This window comes from Aphis gossypii, chromosome 3, assembly GCF_020184175.1.
Source record: "Aphis gossypii isolate Hap1 chromosome 3, ASM2018417v2, whole genome shotgun sequence".
NCBI lineage: Eukaryota > Metazoa > Arthropoda > Insecta > Hemiptera > Aphididae > Aphis > Aphis gossypii.
Genome location: NC_065532.1, coordinates 29,766,375 through 29,780,061, shown reverse-complemented (window position 1 = coordinate 29,780,061; position 13,687 = coordinate 29,766,375). Strand labels below are relative to the sequence as shown.

At 27.9% G+C, this 13,687-nt stretch overlaps 3 protein-coding genes across 3 annotated transcripts; 2 read left to right on the top strand and 1 right to left on the bottom strand.

The window, feature by feature from the left end:
• Window positions 1-120: 120 nt before the first annotated feature.
• On the bottom strand, window positions 121-1,182 carry LOC126550717 (protein TSSC4-like). The gene is given in 2 exon segments (XM_050202757.1): window positions 121-543; window positions 546-1,182. Coding segments are annotated over 2 exon segments (624 nt in total). The 5' UTR covers window positions 922-1,182; the 3' UTR covers window positions 121-295.
• A 170-nt stretch (window positions 1,183-1,352) lies between these two features.
• LOC126550715 (sialic acid synthase-like) lies at window positions 1,353-11,718 on the top strand. The gene is made up of 8 exons (XM_050202754.1): window positions 1,353-1,535; window positions 5,231-5,359; window positions 5,433-5,687; window positions 6,598-6,956; window positions 7,229-7,412; window positions 7,547-7,765; window positions 8,155-8,505; window positions 10,082-11,718. Exons 1-8 carry the CDS (start codon window positions 1,431-1,433, stop codon window positions 10,211-10,213), a joined length of 1,734 nt encoding a protein of 577 aa, XP_050058711.1. The 5' UTR covers window positions 1,353-1,430; the 3' UTR covers window positions 10,214-11,718.
• On the top strand, window positions 1,544-4,806 carry LOC126550716 (tigger transposable element-derived protein 4-like). Its single transcript, XM_050202756.1, has 2 exons — window positions 1,544-3,984; window positions 4,048-4,806. Exons 1-2 carry the CDS (start codon window positions 2,556-2,558, stop codon window positions 4,158-4,160), a joined length of 1,542 nt encoding a protein of 513 aa, XP_050058713.1. The 5' UTR covers window positions 1,544-2,555; the 3' UTR covers window positions 4,161-4,806.
• Window positions 11,719-13,687: the final 1,969 nt, after the last annotated feature.

Here is a 13,687-nt window from a genome sequence, read left to right as displayed (position 1 = left end):
TTCTAATTACTAATTGTATGGTCTAATGAATTTAAGAGGAAATGAAGTTTTCTGGAAAAATCTAGTAAATATGATTTATTCAAATTATTTTAGAAAGTATTTCAGTGTAGTTTAATGATGGTTATAGAATTGATAATCATTTATTAAATATATATATTCTTACACTTAAGTGGGTTTTTATATTTTTAATAAACAAATTAATTTTCTCAATATTAATAGGGGTTTAGTTTAAGATATATTGATAAAACTACTATAAAATTATTTATATAACAAATATTTACAGTTTGTACAAGAATTATTCATCAATTTCATCTTCCATTAAATGGTCAAGTTTAATTTCTTTATTAGAAGTAGTTCTATTTGTCGTAGGTTCCGGTCTACTTTTTTTCTTCTGGACCTTTTTTCCAAATTCATATTCTGGCATGACCAGTTTAGTACTTTTAAAACTTGGTTTTATTTCTGGTTCGTTGGACCTCAGGGTTCTTTTGAATACAATTTTCTTTTCTTCTTCATTATCGTTTTCGCCGTCTTTACATTTTCTGTTTGCATTTCTTTTAGAAAAGCAAATGCAGCAGCTGCATTGCTTTTGTCGTTCATCTCGTTCACATCAGCCAACGAATACTTAGTCCATTTATGTGGATGCAATTTGAAATCTGGTGGTCTGAGTTTTTCAATTATGCGCCATGGCGGTATTTCTGGTTTGACAAATAGACTGTCTTTGCCTCGAAACTGTTTAGTCAGCGAACGACCAGTTCTACGTTCCACACGTCCGTTAAGTATTTCATGTGCGTCAGCTGTTGAGGTTTTTTTAATTTTTGACTCCAAATCCTTTTCTGCTTGATCCAGCACGGCGAACAGATTTGTACGTTTGTATTGGAACTCCGGAGTGTCGCCGACAAATGTTGGATCCTGAAACGACATGATTTGTGTTCGATCGAAAACGTGTATAATAAAAAATGATCTTTGCAATACTACGTCGTTGTACACATTGGCATAGCAGCTTGCGATTAATGCGATTCGCAAGTCACAACAGTCCCTCTAGACGAGTCAATCTTGCAATTATATTATATTAAATATTACTTATTTAGATGAGAGTAAAAATTTCTTATAAAGCAAACTAGCAAGTGCCAAATTAATAAAATACAGACTAAATAGTAAATAGTAATATTATTATTTTTTATTCGTTATCAGCTGCACAGTATCATTCGTTTATCTGTCGTCTTTGGTCGTGCATAAGATTGTGTTTAATATCTCCCGGTACTTATCGACCGCGGTTCTGTTAAATTATTTGAACGTCATTCGCCACTTGTGGCGGGCAAAAAAATCAATACTCGCAAAACGCCGACGACCGTAGTCCGCATAGGTACGCTGTTTTCGTTTGGACGTCGGACGCGCTTGAACAACTCAAACTTCACTACCCAGACATCATAATGAAGAATATTGGCAAAAACAGTCGGGCGTATGTTATTGCAAATCTGTCAACAAATCACGAGGGAAACCCGACATTGGCCTGCGAACTGATCGAAGCAGCATGCGTGAGCCATAATAATATATAATTTATGATTGAAAAAATATTAAAAATAAACCAATCACTATAGAGTATTCACATATATTATTGTTATAATAGGAAATAACTGTATCTGTGATACAAGTGTACTTTACCTATAATATATGTCTATACTGTCTATAGTCTACACTAAAAGACATTCGCTTTTTCGTCTATAATATTTATATAATTCGTATGTGTATTAGAACCATATCGTATGGTAAATATTTAATAAATATCGAACGATATAATATATTATGAGTACCTATGTCTGCAATGACGATAGAATTTATACATATTATGTATTATTATTATATGATATCCGCATACCGCAATCGCTACGAGAGCTGAAGATAATACGCAAGCGCGCCCTGCTTTAATATTATAATATAATAGAATCGTCCTCGTCCGTATTTATTTGTGTTATATATCAATATATTATAAAATCATTTTTGAAGTATCAGACATACCAATAAATGCGCCGTAGGTTCCATTATTAATATATACCTAGGTATTATATAAATATTAAATTATATTACGCGGTGGAGGATCATCTATAAATCCACGATCTCGCGTGTCGAACTCTGTCGGCCGTTTAAAAAACTTTCATCTCCGTCCATACTCGCCAGTATCTACATTATTTTAACTTACTTGTAATAATAATACAGGTACACCTGCTCATGTGTATAATGATACTGCTGCAATACAATATAAAATATTGTCTACCTATACACTAACACTATGCTCTACTTCGAGAAAGTCTAATTTGTACATCTTCGATAAATTTTGAAAATGTTCGATTTATCTATACGGTTGCAGTTTTATTTATATTTACATTTAATACGTTTATGTACAGGAGTGCAGTGTTTTTCGGTTTGATAGTTAATACTAAATAATATAAGTACCATAAATTTATTAACGTAAGTGCTAGTGAGTTTTTCAAAACGGTGTTGCGGAAGTGCGAATTTACTTTCCATTAAAAAAAAAAAAACAATTTTTATATTTAAGTATGTCGAAACGCAAATTAAAAATTTTAACGATCGCTGAAAAAGTAAACGTTATTAATATGGTTGAACAGAGCGGGAAAAAAAATTATGAAGTAGCAAACGCATTTGGCATACCGAATTCTACGTTATCGACTATTTTAAAAAATAAAACGAAAATTATATCAAATTTCAAATTGCAACCAAGCCGAAAGAAAATTAAACTTTCTGAGTTTCCGAATCTGGATTCTAGTTTATTCAAATGGTATATTCAGTGTAAGGATAGTAACCTGCCCATAAGTGGACGTATATTAAAAGAAAAGGCTAATATATTTGCAAAGTCACTAGGGTACACGAATTTCAAAAGTAGCACCGGATGGCTAGATAAATGGAAAAAACGAAATAATATTACATTACGAAAACCTTGCTGCAGTTTCAACATTTCAGTCAGTAAAGATCAACTCATTATGAATCAATGGAAAAATGATATTTTAACTATTATCAACGAATATTCACCTAACGACATTTTCAACGCAGATGAAACAGGAATATTTTATAGATGTCTACCGGATAGCACTCAAAAGTTATATTATGGTGGAGTCGATTGCCGTGATGGCAAGCTAAGTAAAGAACGTATTACGGTACTTTTGTGTACAAATATGAGTGGTACCGAAAAAGTTAAACCATTATTAATTGGAAAGTTTACTAAACCAAGATGTTTCAAAGGAATTAAATCATTACCAATAGACTATGAATCAAACTCAAAATCATGGATGACAGCTTTATTGTGGAATAAATGGCTTAAACAATTTGATAAAAAATTATTCATGGAAAATCGTAAAATCATATTGTTTATTGATAATTGTACGGCTCATGTCATCGTCCCAAATTTAAAAGCGATTACTATCAAGTTTTTGCCAAACACCGTGACTTCAAAACTCCAACCACTTGATCACGGTATAATCCAAAATTTCAAAAGTTTTTATAGAAAAGAAGTGATACGTAAGATAACTTCACATATTGAACTTCAACACACTATTTCAATTAATTTGTTACAAGCTATACGAATAATCGACAAATCATGGAGACAAGTTACGTCAGAAATAATATCAAATAGTTTTAAAAAAGCGGGTTTTCAATATCCGGGAACAGTGGGAACACATTTAGTTCAAAAAACATCTTGTAATCAAGAACCATATCAAGAAAAAAATGATCCTGAATGGTCTTATATTGTACAAAAGTACAATTTAATGCCAGAATTTACGTTTAACAGTTATGTAAAAATTGATGAAAATCTAACAGTATGTAGCAGTTTGAATGATTCTGAAGTTGCGGAATTAACAAACCATGTACATAAAAATAACGGAGACAATTATACAACTTCAAAAAATGTTTCTTTTAAAGAAGCAACAAAAGCAATGGCCATTTTACGTAATTTTATTGAAACAACAGAAGGTATAAAAATTTAAAATAAAAATTAATTAAAAAAATAAATAAATAATTGTTACTACTTTTTAGGAATGAATAATATTCATTTTGAAGCATTGGGAACTATAGAAGATGCCATGGATAAAATAAAACATACAAAAACGTATCAAGTATTTTCACAAAAAAAAAAAATTCAAAATTAATATAATGTAACTATTATAGGTACTCTAATATACAAATAATATTACGCATTTACGCAGTATAAATTATAAATTATTATTCGTAAATACAAGATACTGTACCTATTTTTCTGAGAAATAATATACAAACATTTTTTTATATTTTCCAGTCATATTAAACACTGTATTTAAGATAAAGGTACACATTTGCATATTGTTTTATAATAGTAGTATGATTAACTTTTGACTAGATAATATCAGTTAAATAAAAGGAAGTGTAATATTTTATTGAATGTATAAGATTTCAAATACTCGTATAGGTAATTAATTTTCAGATTCAAGATATTAAAATATGTTACTATTATATATGACGTATATATTATACCTAATTAGTTTACATTACTTTTAGAAGTGTAGAAAATCTGAAAATGTAATATAACTAAAATGTTATTAGCTATTCTACCAAAAAAGAATATTTAATATCGGTGATAAGCGCGTACATATTTCCGTGGAAAAAAACATAGTTATTATATAGGTATATTATTATTGAATTAAAGTATTAAATATATTTCTATTTTCTGTTATACTTAAAGTAAGACGAAAATGTAATCCAAATAATATCAGCAGATATATAGATACATTTTTAAATTTTTAGTTATTACTAAAGTAGGTATAATATTAATTATTATATTTGTTATATATTTAATCTTAATTTAATATGTAGGTACATTGTACAATATACATTATTATTTTTGTAAATTGTGATGTAATATATATAATAATTAATAACAATAATTATTTATTGATATAATACATGATATGATATTTGTTTAAATATATTATAATATTGTTGTTAATTCAATATTGTTAATTTTCATTTATAAAATATTAAAGGTTCAAATTAATTTTTTTAATCATACAAAATGATTTATTTACTTTTCCTTGGAAATAGATTATCCATTTATAATTTTTTTTATTTTATAACTAAATTTTTATCATAATAATAATTAATAAGTATCTATTATTTATTTTTTCTATACACCAGTGTATAAATTATCAATTAATTGTTTTTAATAATAATATAATTTTGTTAGAAATGTGGTGCGGATTATGTATTGATGGAACTTGATGAACATACTAATCCATTTTCATGCGAAGATATCAAAAACTTTCATAAGTTGGCTCAAGATAATGGAGCCGTTTTCACGACCAAATCGTTAGTGGTTAGTCGAATTGGAAAATGCTCATTATATATTAATTCACTGCATATAAATGATATACTTTTATTTATTTTAGAATTCAATTCGTCAAATTTCTCCTATACAACAATTTAAGAATATAAATAATGACGAAGACGAAATTAGTAATGATTTGCAACTAGCGTTTCCTTCGATTCCAGAAAAGGATACTTCCGAAGACCGTAAATCGTATGAAACTGTCGATCTGGTCGAAAAAATACAACAGAAATTTCCCAAACATGAACTTCAGTTTTGGGAATTTCAAGAAATAAGCACGTGTCTTCCTGAAGTGGTTATTGCTATTGGAATAAAAGTAATATATTATTATTGATATTAAATAACCAAGTTTAAAATTATTAAGAAGTTAAATGTTTTAAAAGTATAATAATATGGTAATATGCTATAAATATATACTTAATTATTTTAGTTAAAAATAGTTAGTTAAAAAGTAAATGAGGCGTATTATTTTGTTTAATTTACAAAACAAAAAAAATAATAATATATTATGGCGATAATAACCGGTATTGTGTAAATGTCCCTTTTCCACACTATTTTATATAAAATATATTGATTAGATTTGTTAACAGAAACTACCCTCATTATTGAGATTGAAGTGAGTTTTCTGCTCAAAACGTAATAATAATGAGATATAAAAAAATGTATGATATCAATGTATAATAATATATTATTAGTTAATAATTATATTACTGTTTAACAGGTTTCACTATTATAACTATGTATTTAGATAATTTGGTTAAATTTCGCATTGATCACATAACTTATGGATTTTTTACAACTCGTTATATGATACCTACTAATATTTTTATTGTTTTAAATTGATTAAATTTCAATTTTCGTATTGGTTTTTTTAATTAAGTATAAAAGTTCCTGAGAATTACCCAATGGCTAACGATTAGCTCTGGAGTGAAATAATTGAATAAAATCATAGAAATTTGATCAACGTTATTTATTTAAAAGTATTTGACATTTTATCATAACATTTTTATGAGAAATAATTTAAAATTGTATTGTCTTTGTAATGATAATAAAAACAAAACAATTTGTGAATGTATAATATTTTATAAGTGCAATAACTTTATGAAATATAAATAGCTATATTTATTGTTATATATATAGCTATACTATTATATTATGTTAATATTAATATTTAAATAGATTTTACAACATTCATTTTTATTATTATATTTTAATGATTGGTATAGGCGATATCTTGTAAGTTTACGTTGGACGATAAATCTATCGGATACGATCACGCGATGTCAATCTCCACTCGTGACTTCCGTACCATGGTTACCAATATTAGAACAGTTGAAATTGCCCTAGGAACAGGGAAAAAAGACAAACTCTCCCCATCTGAACTGCCATGTTTCAAAAAATTATTCAAAAGTATCGTAGCTGCAAACAATTTAGAGCGTGGATCCATATTAAAAGCAGAAGATATGAAAATTAAAGTCAGTGACACGCAGAGCATGTGTGGATTTTACTTTCCAGTAGTAATCGGTCGACAGTTATTATCTGAAGTTGATGAAGACGATCCGATTTTTGTTTCCGATTTTGATGGGTATGATATTTTTAAAGTTACACATATTATATGTTGGTGTTCTTACGTATGGTCCAAATTATCTAAAAATATACTAGAAATACTACTACTTTATATTATACATCATTTTTCCCTAAAATTCTTTCTACTTGTTTTGAGGTCTTGAGAGAAAAATAAAGTAAAAAATCATAAATATAACGAATAAATACTTATAAAAAAGTATATTATGTACTTTATTTACGGTTGTACTTTAATTATTATATTTATTATAATTTATTTTATAATAATTTTAGACTGCAACATTATACGCATTATATGCCGTTTGATGATCCAATACCAGAATATATCGGATATATACCTGAAATTGATCTGGGAAGGCCCATCAATTTTAAAAGCCCTTGTTATATAATTGCTGAAATAGGACAAAATCATCAAGGTGATATAATGATGGCTAAAAAATTGATCAAATTGGCTAAAGTAAATATCTAATCTATATATACTATATATAATATGGTGCCCTATATAATTTATAAAATATTATAGTATGTACATTTTTTAGATTATGATATGCGTATTGTTATGTATAAATCATATGGTTTGAATTGTTTAAGAAATGTGGAGCAGACTGTGTAAAATTTCAAAAAAGTTGCATAAATGAAAAATTTACGTCATTGGCCAGGAATCGACTGTACAATAGTAAAAATTCTTTCGGTACGACATACGGTGAACACAAACACTTTTTAGAGTTCACCGAAGAACAATACAAAGAACTTAGAAGATACGCTGTAAAAAAAGTCGGTATTCATTTCACTGCATCAGCAATGGACCCGGTAAATCAGCTACAACAGTTTAACAGCATTTATTTATATTATATTACAATTTTTTATTTTTTGATAGTTTTTACACTCAAATTTTTACAATTAATCTTAATTCTACTAAAGCTATACTTTAAATGCCTTATGTATCTAATCGCAGTACAAATTCAAATAAATACCTATTATAGTAACTACCTATTGGGTATTGGCTATTAATTATATATGCATACATTGAGTGCCATTGACGTAGGATTTTTTTCAAAAAAGTTAAGTTGTTTGTATTTATATACTTTTTATACTTCAAACATATCGTACAACATTTTAGGGTGGGGTGACTGGGTGAGGTGATGTCTTGTTCATCAGCATCACTCATTCCACATTAGGTTTCATTCGTTTTTTTACAGTATTCATTTGATTTCATCGTTAGCCTCAAAGTGCCTTTTGTAAAAATTGGTTCAGGCGAATCTGGGAACGTGATGCTATTGGAAAAGGCGGCCAAGGCTTGTGTCCCGTTGGTTATATCTACCGGCATGCAGACGCTGGCTGACATACGAATTACTTTTGAGACAGTTAGCCGGTACCATAATCATTTCGCGCTATTACACTGCGTATCTGCGTACCCGACACCACCAGAAGAGGCCAATTTGAACATGATCAAGACGCTTCGCAAGACTTTCCCGAACACAATCATTGGTTACTCTGGCCACGAAGTTGGCTCTTCTCTAACCGCTGCGTCAGTAGCACTCGGTGCCAAAGTAAGGATCTACTATATGTAATTTTTGCCTCTTGTTTTTAGCCTATCGCATTTAATAAATTACTTTTACTTACGAATTTATTTCACGTCGAGAACACTGGAACAGTATCAGCTTCGTATATTTTAATATTATACCTATATAGTTTATAGAACAAATTAATATAACATAAAGTAAGTAGGTATGCAAAACTATTGACTGTCAGTGATGTACTGAGCCTCAATTAAAAATCAATTAATATAATAATTATTATTATCATTATTATTATTATTATTATTATTATGCTGTTTTTTCTTTCGTGGTTAATCGATTGTGGCCACTGGCCAGTTTAAAAAAAAAAACAATTAAAAACAGCGGTGTATAAAAATGTATAGTAAGTTAAATATTATTAAATTAAATTTCATTTTCTTTTTGACCAATTTGTCTATTATACTACTTCAGAAATAATAGAAATGTTTCTATGCACTGCTACTATAGAAGAAGAACATTACTATTAAAAATTTAAAACCAGTAAAAAGATATTTGAATTTTAATTTGCTCGTGAAACGTTATATTTACTAGACAATGTTTATGTACAAGCATGGTTTTCGCTAGACTAGTGTAGACAGTATTATAGTTTAATATGGTCCACAGGCACGTATTCGGATTTTATTTATATCATTTTTTTTTTCGTGGTGAGCATCTAAATAATTTTTAATACAATATTTATTTAAATTTTTTTACATGGTTGATATATAGACTTTAAATGGACTGTGTATCTACTAATTTCTATACCAAGTTCCCAAGAGGAGGTGATCCACCTATCGGCCTATCGCCCCCCCCCCTTATAACCGCCACTGACTCCTACTTTATTCAAGCTGAGGTACCAAGTATATAGTATAGATAATAGATAATAGGAACATAAAGAAATAAATAAAATATTGAATAGCTATTGAATTTTAGATTCTGAACAAAGTGATAAATGTATTGATTTTACAATGATGTGTGTGTGTTTTTTTGTTTTTGTTTCTGTGTATAACATAGTTTGTCGAAATAATGCTTCATTTAAACTTCGGGGGTGGTTTCCGATATTAAAGAGAATATCCTTGGTGCAGCATAATAGAGGTCAAAAGTAAGAATTTTCCAAGTTTTTAAAAAAAAATTAAATTAAAATTTTTTTATATGGTTGTACTTCAAAACTAATCACTGTAAAGTGTAAATAATTGAAATTTTCACTAAATGTTTATAATAGCGTTATCTATATGGGTTAAATTTTAAAATTATTATTAAAATAATTTATTTTGAGTTTTCCTGTTAGTGTTGTCCGTTATCAGCTTATCACATATCTATCATGCCACTAACACGGGAGAAATATTAATGTTTATTTCTATAATACCAATACCTATGTATTTAGAAATAGCATCCGTTATAGACAGATCGAAATATGTTGAAGTACATTTCTTTTAGCCAAGAAATTGTTATGTAGGTATATGGTTATTTGTAATTATAAATAATTATTAATAATGACAAATTACGATTAATTTCTAACAAAATTATTAATTATTAATTAATTATTTAAATTATATTAATATTGTTTCAGATTATTGAAAGACATATTACATTGGACAGAAATATGAAGGGGTCGGATCATATTTGTTCGTTAGACCCTTCGCAGTTCAGCAAACTTGTTAGAGACATTCGATACATCGAAAGAAATTTAGCTATTTTATAATTGTATTATAATACAATAATACATATCTCAATATCTGTATGACCTTAAAGTGTTCATTGACGAGTATAAATTGTATTGGTACTTATATTATTTTAATTTAATTGTTTTTTTTTTTTTAATTTATAACATAGAGTACATAAATGTACACTGTACAATATACCTATTTTAGTAACTTAAAAATGAAAATAATATAATTTTTAAAACAATATAGGTAATAATAAAATGTATGTAAATTGTAAGTAGGATTATACTATAATTATTATTCTTTAATTCAAACATTCATGTACAGTCTATATAGTACAGACTACAGATGTACAGTATTTAGTAACTTAGCATATATTTTTGGCCGTATAATGAAAAATGTAGATACAGATTTTACTGTACATTGAAACTATAGTACTTGAATGGTCTCTAAATTCACAAAGCTTAAGCACTCTATTTCATTTAAAAATGTCTGTAATTTTCATGTAAATTAAATTAATATTAGCTGAAGAAAAAAAATTCAGATTTCCTGACCATATATATTTATAACACTACTTATTCTATTCAACTTATTTAAACATTTTATTAGACAAGTACCTACCAACTTAACACAATCACGTCATCATTACACTATATTTACACGTAGGTTTCTTTAAAATTTAATGTTTAAATAATTTATTGTATTTAATTTTCCAATATTAAAACTAAAATAGCTACCAATAATTTTTAACAATAAAACATTTTCTTTATTTATAGCACGTTAATCCGTGATCAATAGGTACTGTTAACAATTGATAAGTAACGGTTTATATATTATTTCATTCGACATTTGAAAAAATTATATAGTATATTATACTATAGTATAATACAATATATATTATTGTATATACAATATGCGTACAAGAAGATGTACCTAATTTTACGTTGACTTAAGATTTTACAGATGGTAAATCGTCTACCTATCACACATCTATTTTTTTTTATTTGTGGTTAAAATCAGAATTTACACTTCTAAATTATTCATTTTTAAACCGTGATTTAGATTTTCAACTCTGTACTGTGAATTATGGCATTACCGCAAAATAATATTCTGTGCTAGGTGTTTGGTGGACATACGATTCACCAAGCATGATGCTCAATCCCAGTTTTCTATTTAATCATGAGTTTACTCAAATTCCAACTTTTTGAATTTTTGATTATATACTTATTGACTTTATTTTAAAATAATTGTATTTTATACACTATTTTAGCCTTAAGGAGTGTCTGGTAAGGTGGTAGTAATATAAATTTATTTATTTATATTAAGAGTTAAGAATCATCTGTTTTCCCTGTAAATTGTAAATAGATTAATTTTTGAAAATATTGATGTATATAAATCGAAATTTGAATGTGTAGTTTAAAGTTTTTATGTTATTTAACTTTATATATACCTACTATATAAGAATACAAGAAACATGTATTATAAAGTATTATAGGTATTAAAAATATTTAGATATTAAAGGAAAAATGATATAATTTGAAAATTTTCGTGATTAATTTAAATTTATTGTATAGGTTTTGTAAAAATAATTTTTAAGGACTATTATCCTTAGTATATATTATACATGGTTTTCATTTGAAAAAATAAATTTCGTATTGCCATTAGAAACTTTTAAAGTTGTGTAAAAAATGTAGGTGGTAAAATTGTTATTATAACTTATAAGAATCGTTTGTGGTAGAAAGTGTTTATCGATCATTTTAAAAACATAATTGCAATATTTCGCCAATACACATCGGATTATTGTCATTATCAATACACATTTATTATATTACACATTTTGGACTATAATTTTTATCAAAAAATACCTATCTTTTTAAATTTTAACTTTAAATTTTATTTTAGCGCTTATTTAATATAAAATATAATCACATGCAACATACCACTGCTTTGTAGTGTAACAGTTCAAGAATTTTCGTAAGTAATTGTCGAAACTTTCAAACAAAACAAAAAAACTGTTATTTTGATTAAGATCATTTTGATGAATTCGCCGTCTGAAAAAGGTTTATATTTTACCGCTATTTTATGACTTTAGGGCAGGGGTCTCCAAACATTTCTATTCAAGGGCCACAAAAAATATCAAAATATGCTCTTATAGGGCCAACAGATCATTAACACATATAATTTTAAATTTTTAAATTTTAGGTACCTATCTACTCGTATATTTACCGTCTTATGGAGGTATCGGGCCGGTTAAAATTTGTTCACGGGCCGTAGTTTGGAGACCACTGCTTTAGAGTATAGGAAGAAATAGTTGAGAATCTTGATTGATTGTGGGGTTTAAAAAAATGTTATACTGTATCGCTAACCAATGAAACTACATTTCAGATTTTGTGGAGCTATTTAGTGGATAATCAGATTCGTACTTACCATCCATTAACCATTGTGTTGAAATGTCTCTCTAAATATCTTTTCTTTGGTATTGCAACAGAAGTATTGCAAATTAAACAAACAAATTTTTCATTCACTGTATAAAAAAAAAATAGTCTAATTCCTAATTTTAATTAAAGTGGTGCGCTTAGGATTTTTTGAGGCAGTACGTTTTGAACTATTGTATTAGAAAATAATTCTATAGGCACACTTGGTACATAAAACTCTGGAACGCACATATCATACACGAATGTGATATTTACTAAACAACTAAGAACTGATCGTAGAATTGATCGAAAGACCATAATAATGTGTTATATTTATGAAACACAATACTATTAATAATAATACCTATCCAATAGTATTAGAATTAGATAAAATAAATTTATACTATGTGTAAAACATAATTTTCCTGACATTTTTAATTTCACAGAACGTTAATATTGTACGGTTTAGGTAGCTATTTCGTATTTTAAATTCAACAACGTGTGTACTAAATACATAATAAATTGAATATAAATATTACAGGTACATTTGAATACAGAGACGTGTCCAGCCGGTAGGTCGAAAACACCAGCTCGGTGTACATAGCTCATTTACGTAAGTATGTTTTGTACCTATATTTTGTCAATTTATTATAGGTACCAAGTACCTACCTATAAACAATAAATGGACTAAGATAATGGTGCCATTTTTACAATCGAATAATGGTAATAATGAACAAGACACGCACGGGAAATGTATAATTGATAATAAGAAGGAGCTTCATGCGAATTCTAAAACTATTAGGTACGCTTGATCATGGAAATAATACGTTCTTTATATCACCAAAAGAAATTTAAAAAGTTAATTTTTACTGTCGAAGTATGTTGGCAACTAGTGAAATTTAATGTTGTCTCCAAAATCAAGGACCAAGGACAGGTGGGTTGGTTCAATCCACGATGTAGAGAAGATAAGGTGATACCACTCGTAAACATTCCGGATGCCAATTTGGACGGCAGTTTGATAGTACCGCGGGAGCGCGATAGGAAGCGCCACCATTCGCCCGGAGGCCTGTTTTTCCTTTTTGTTACATATAAAATCAT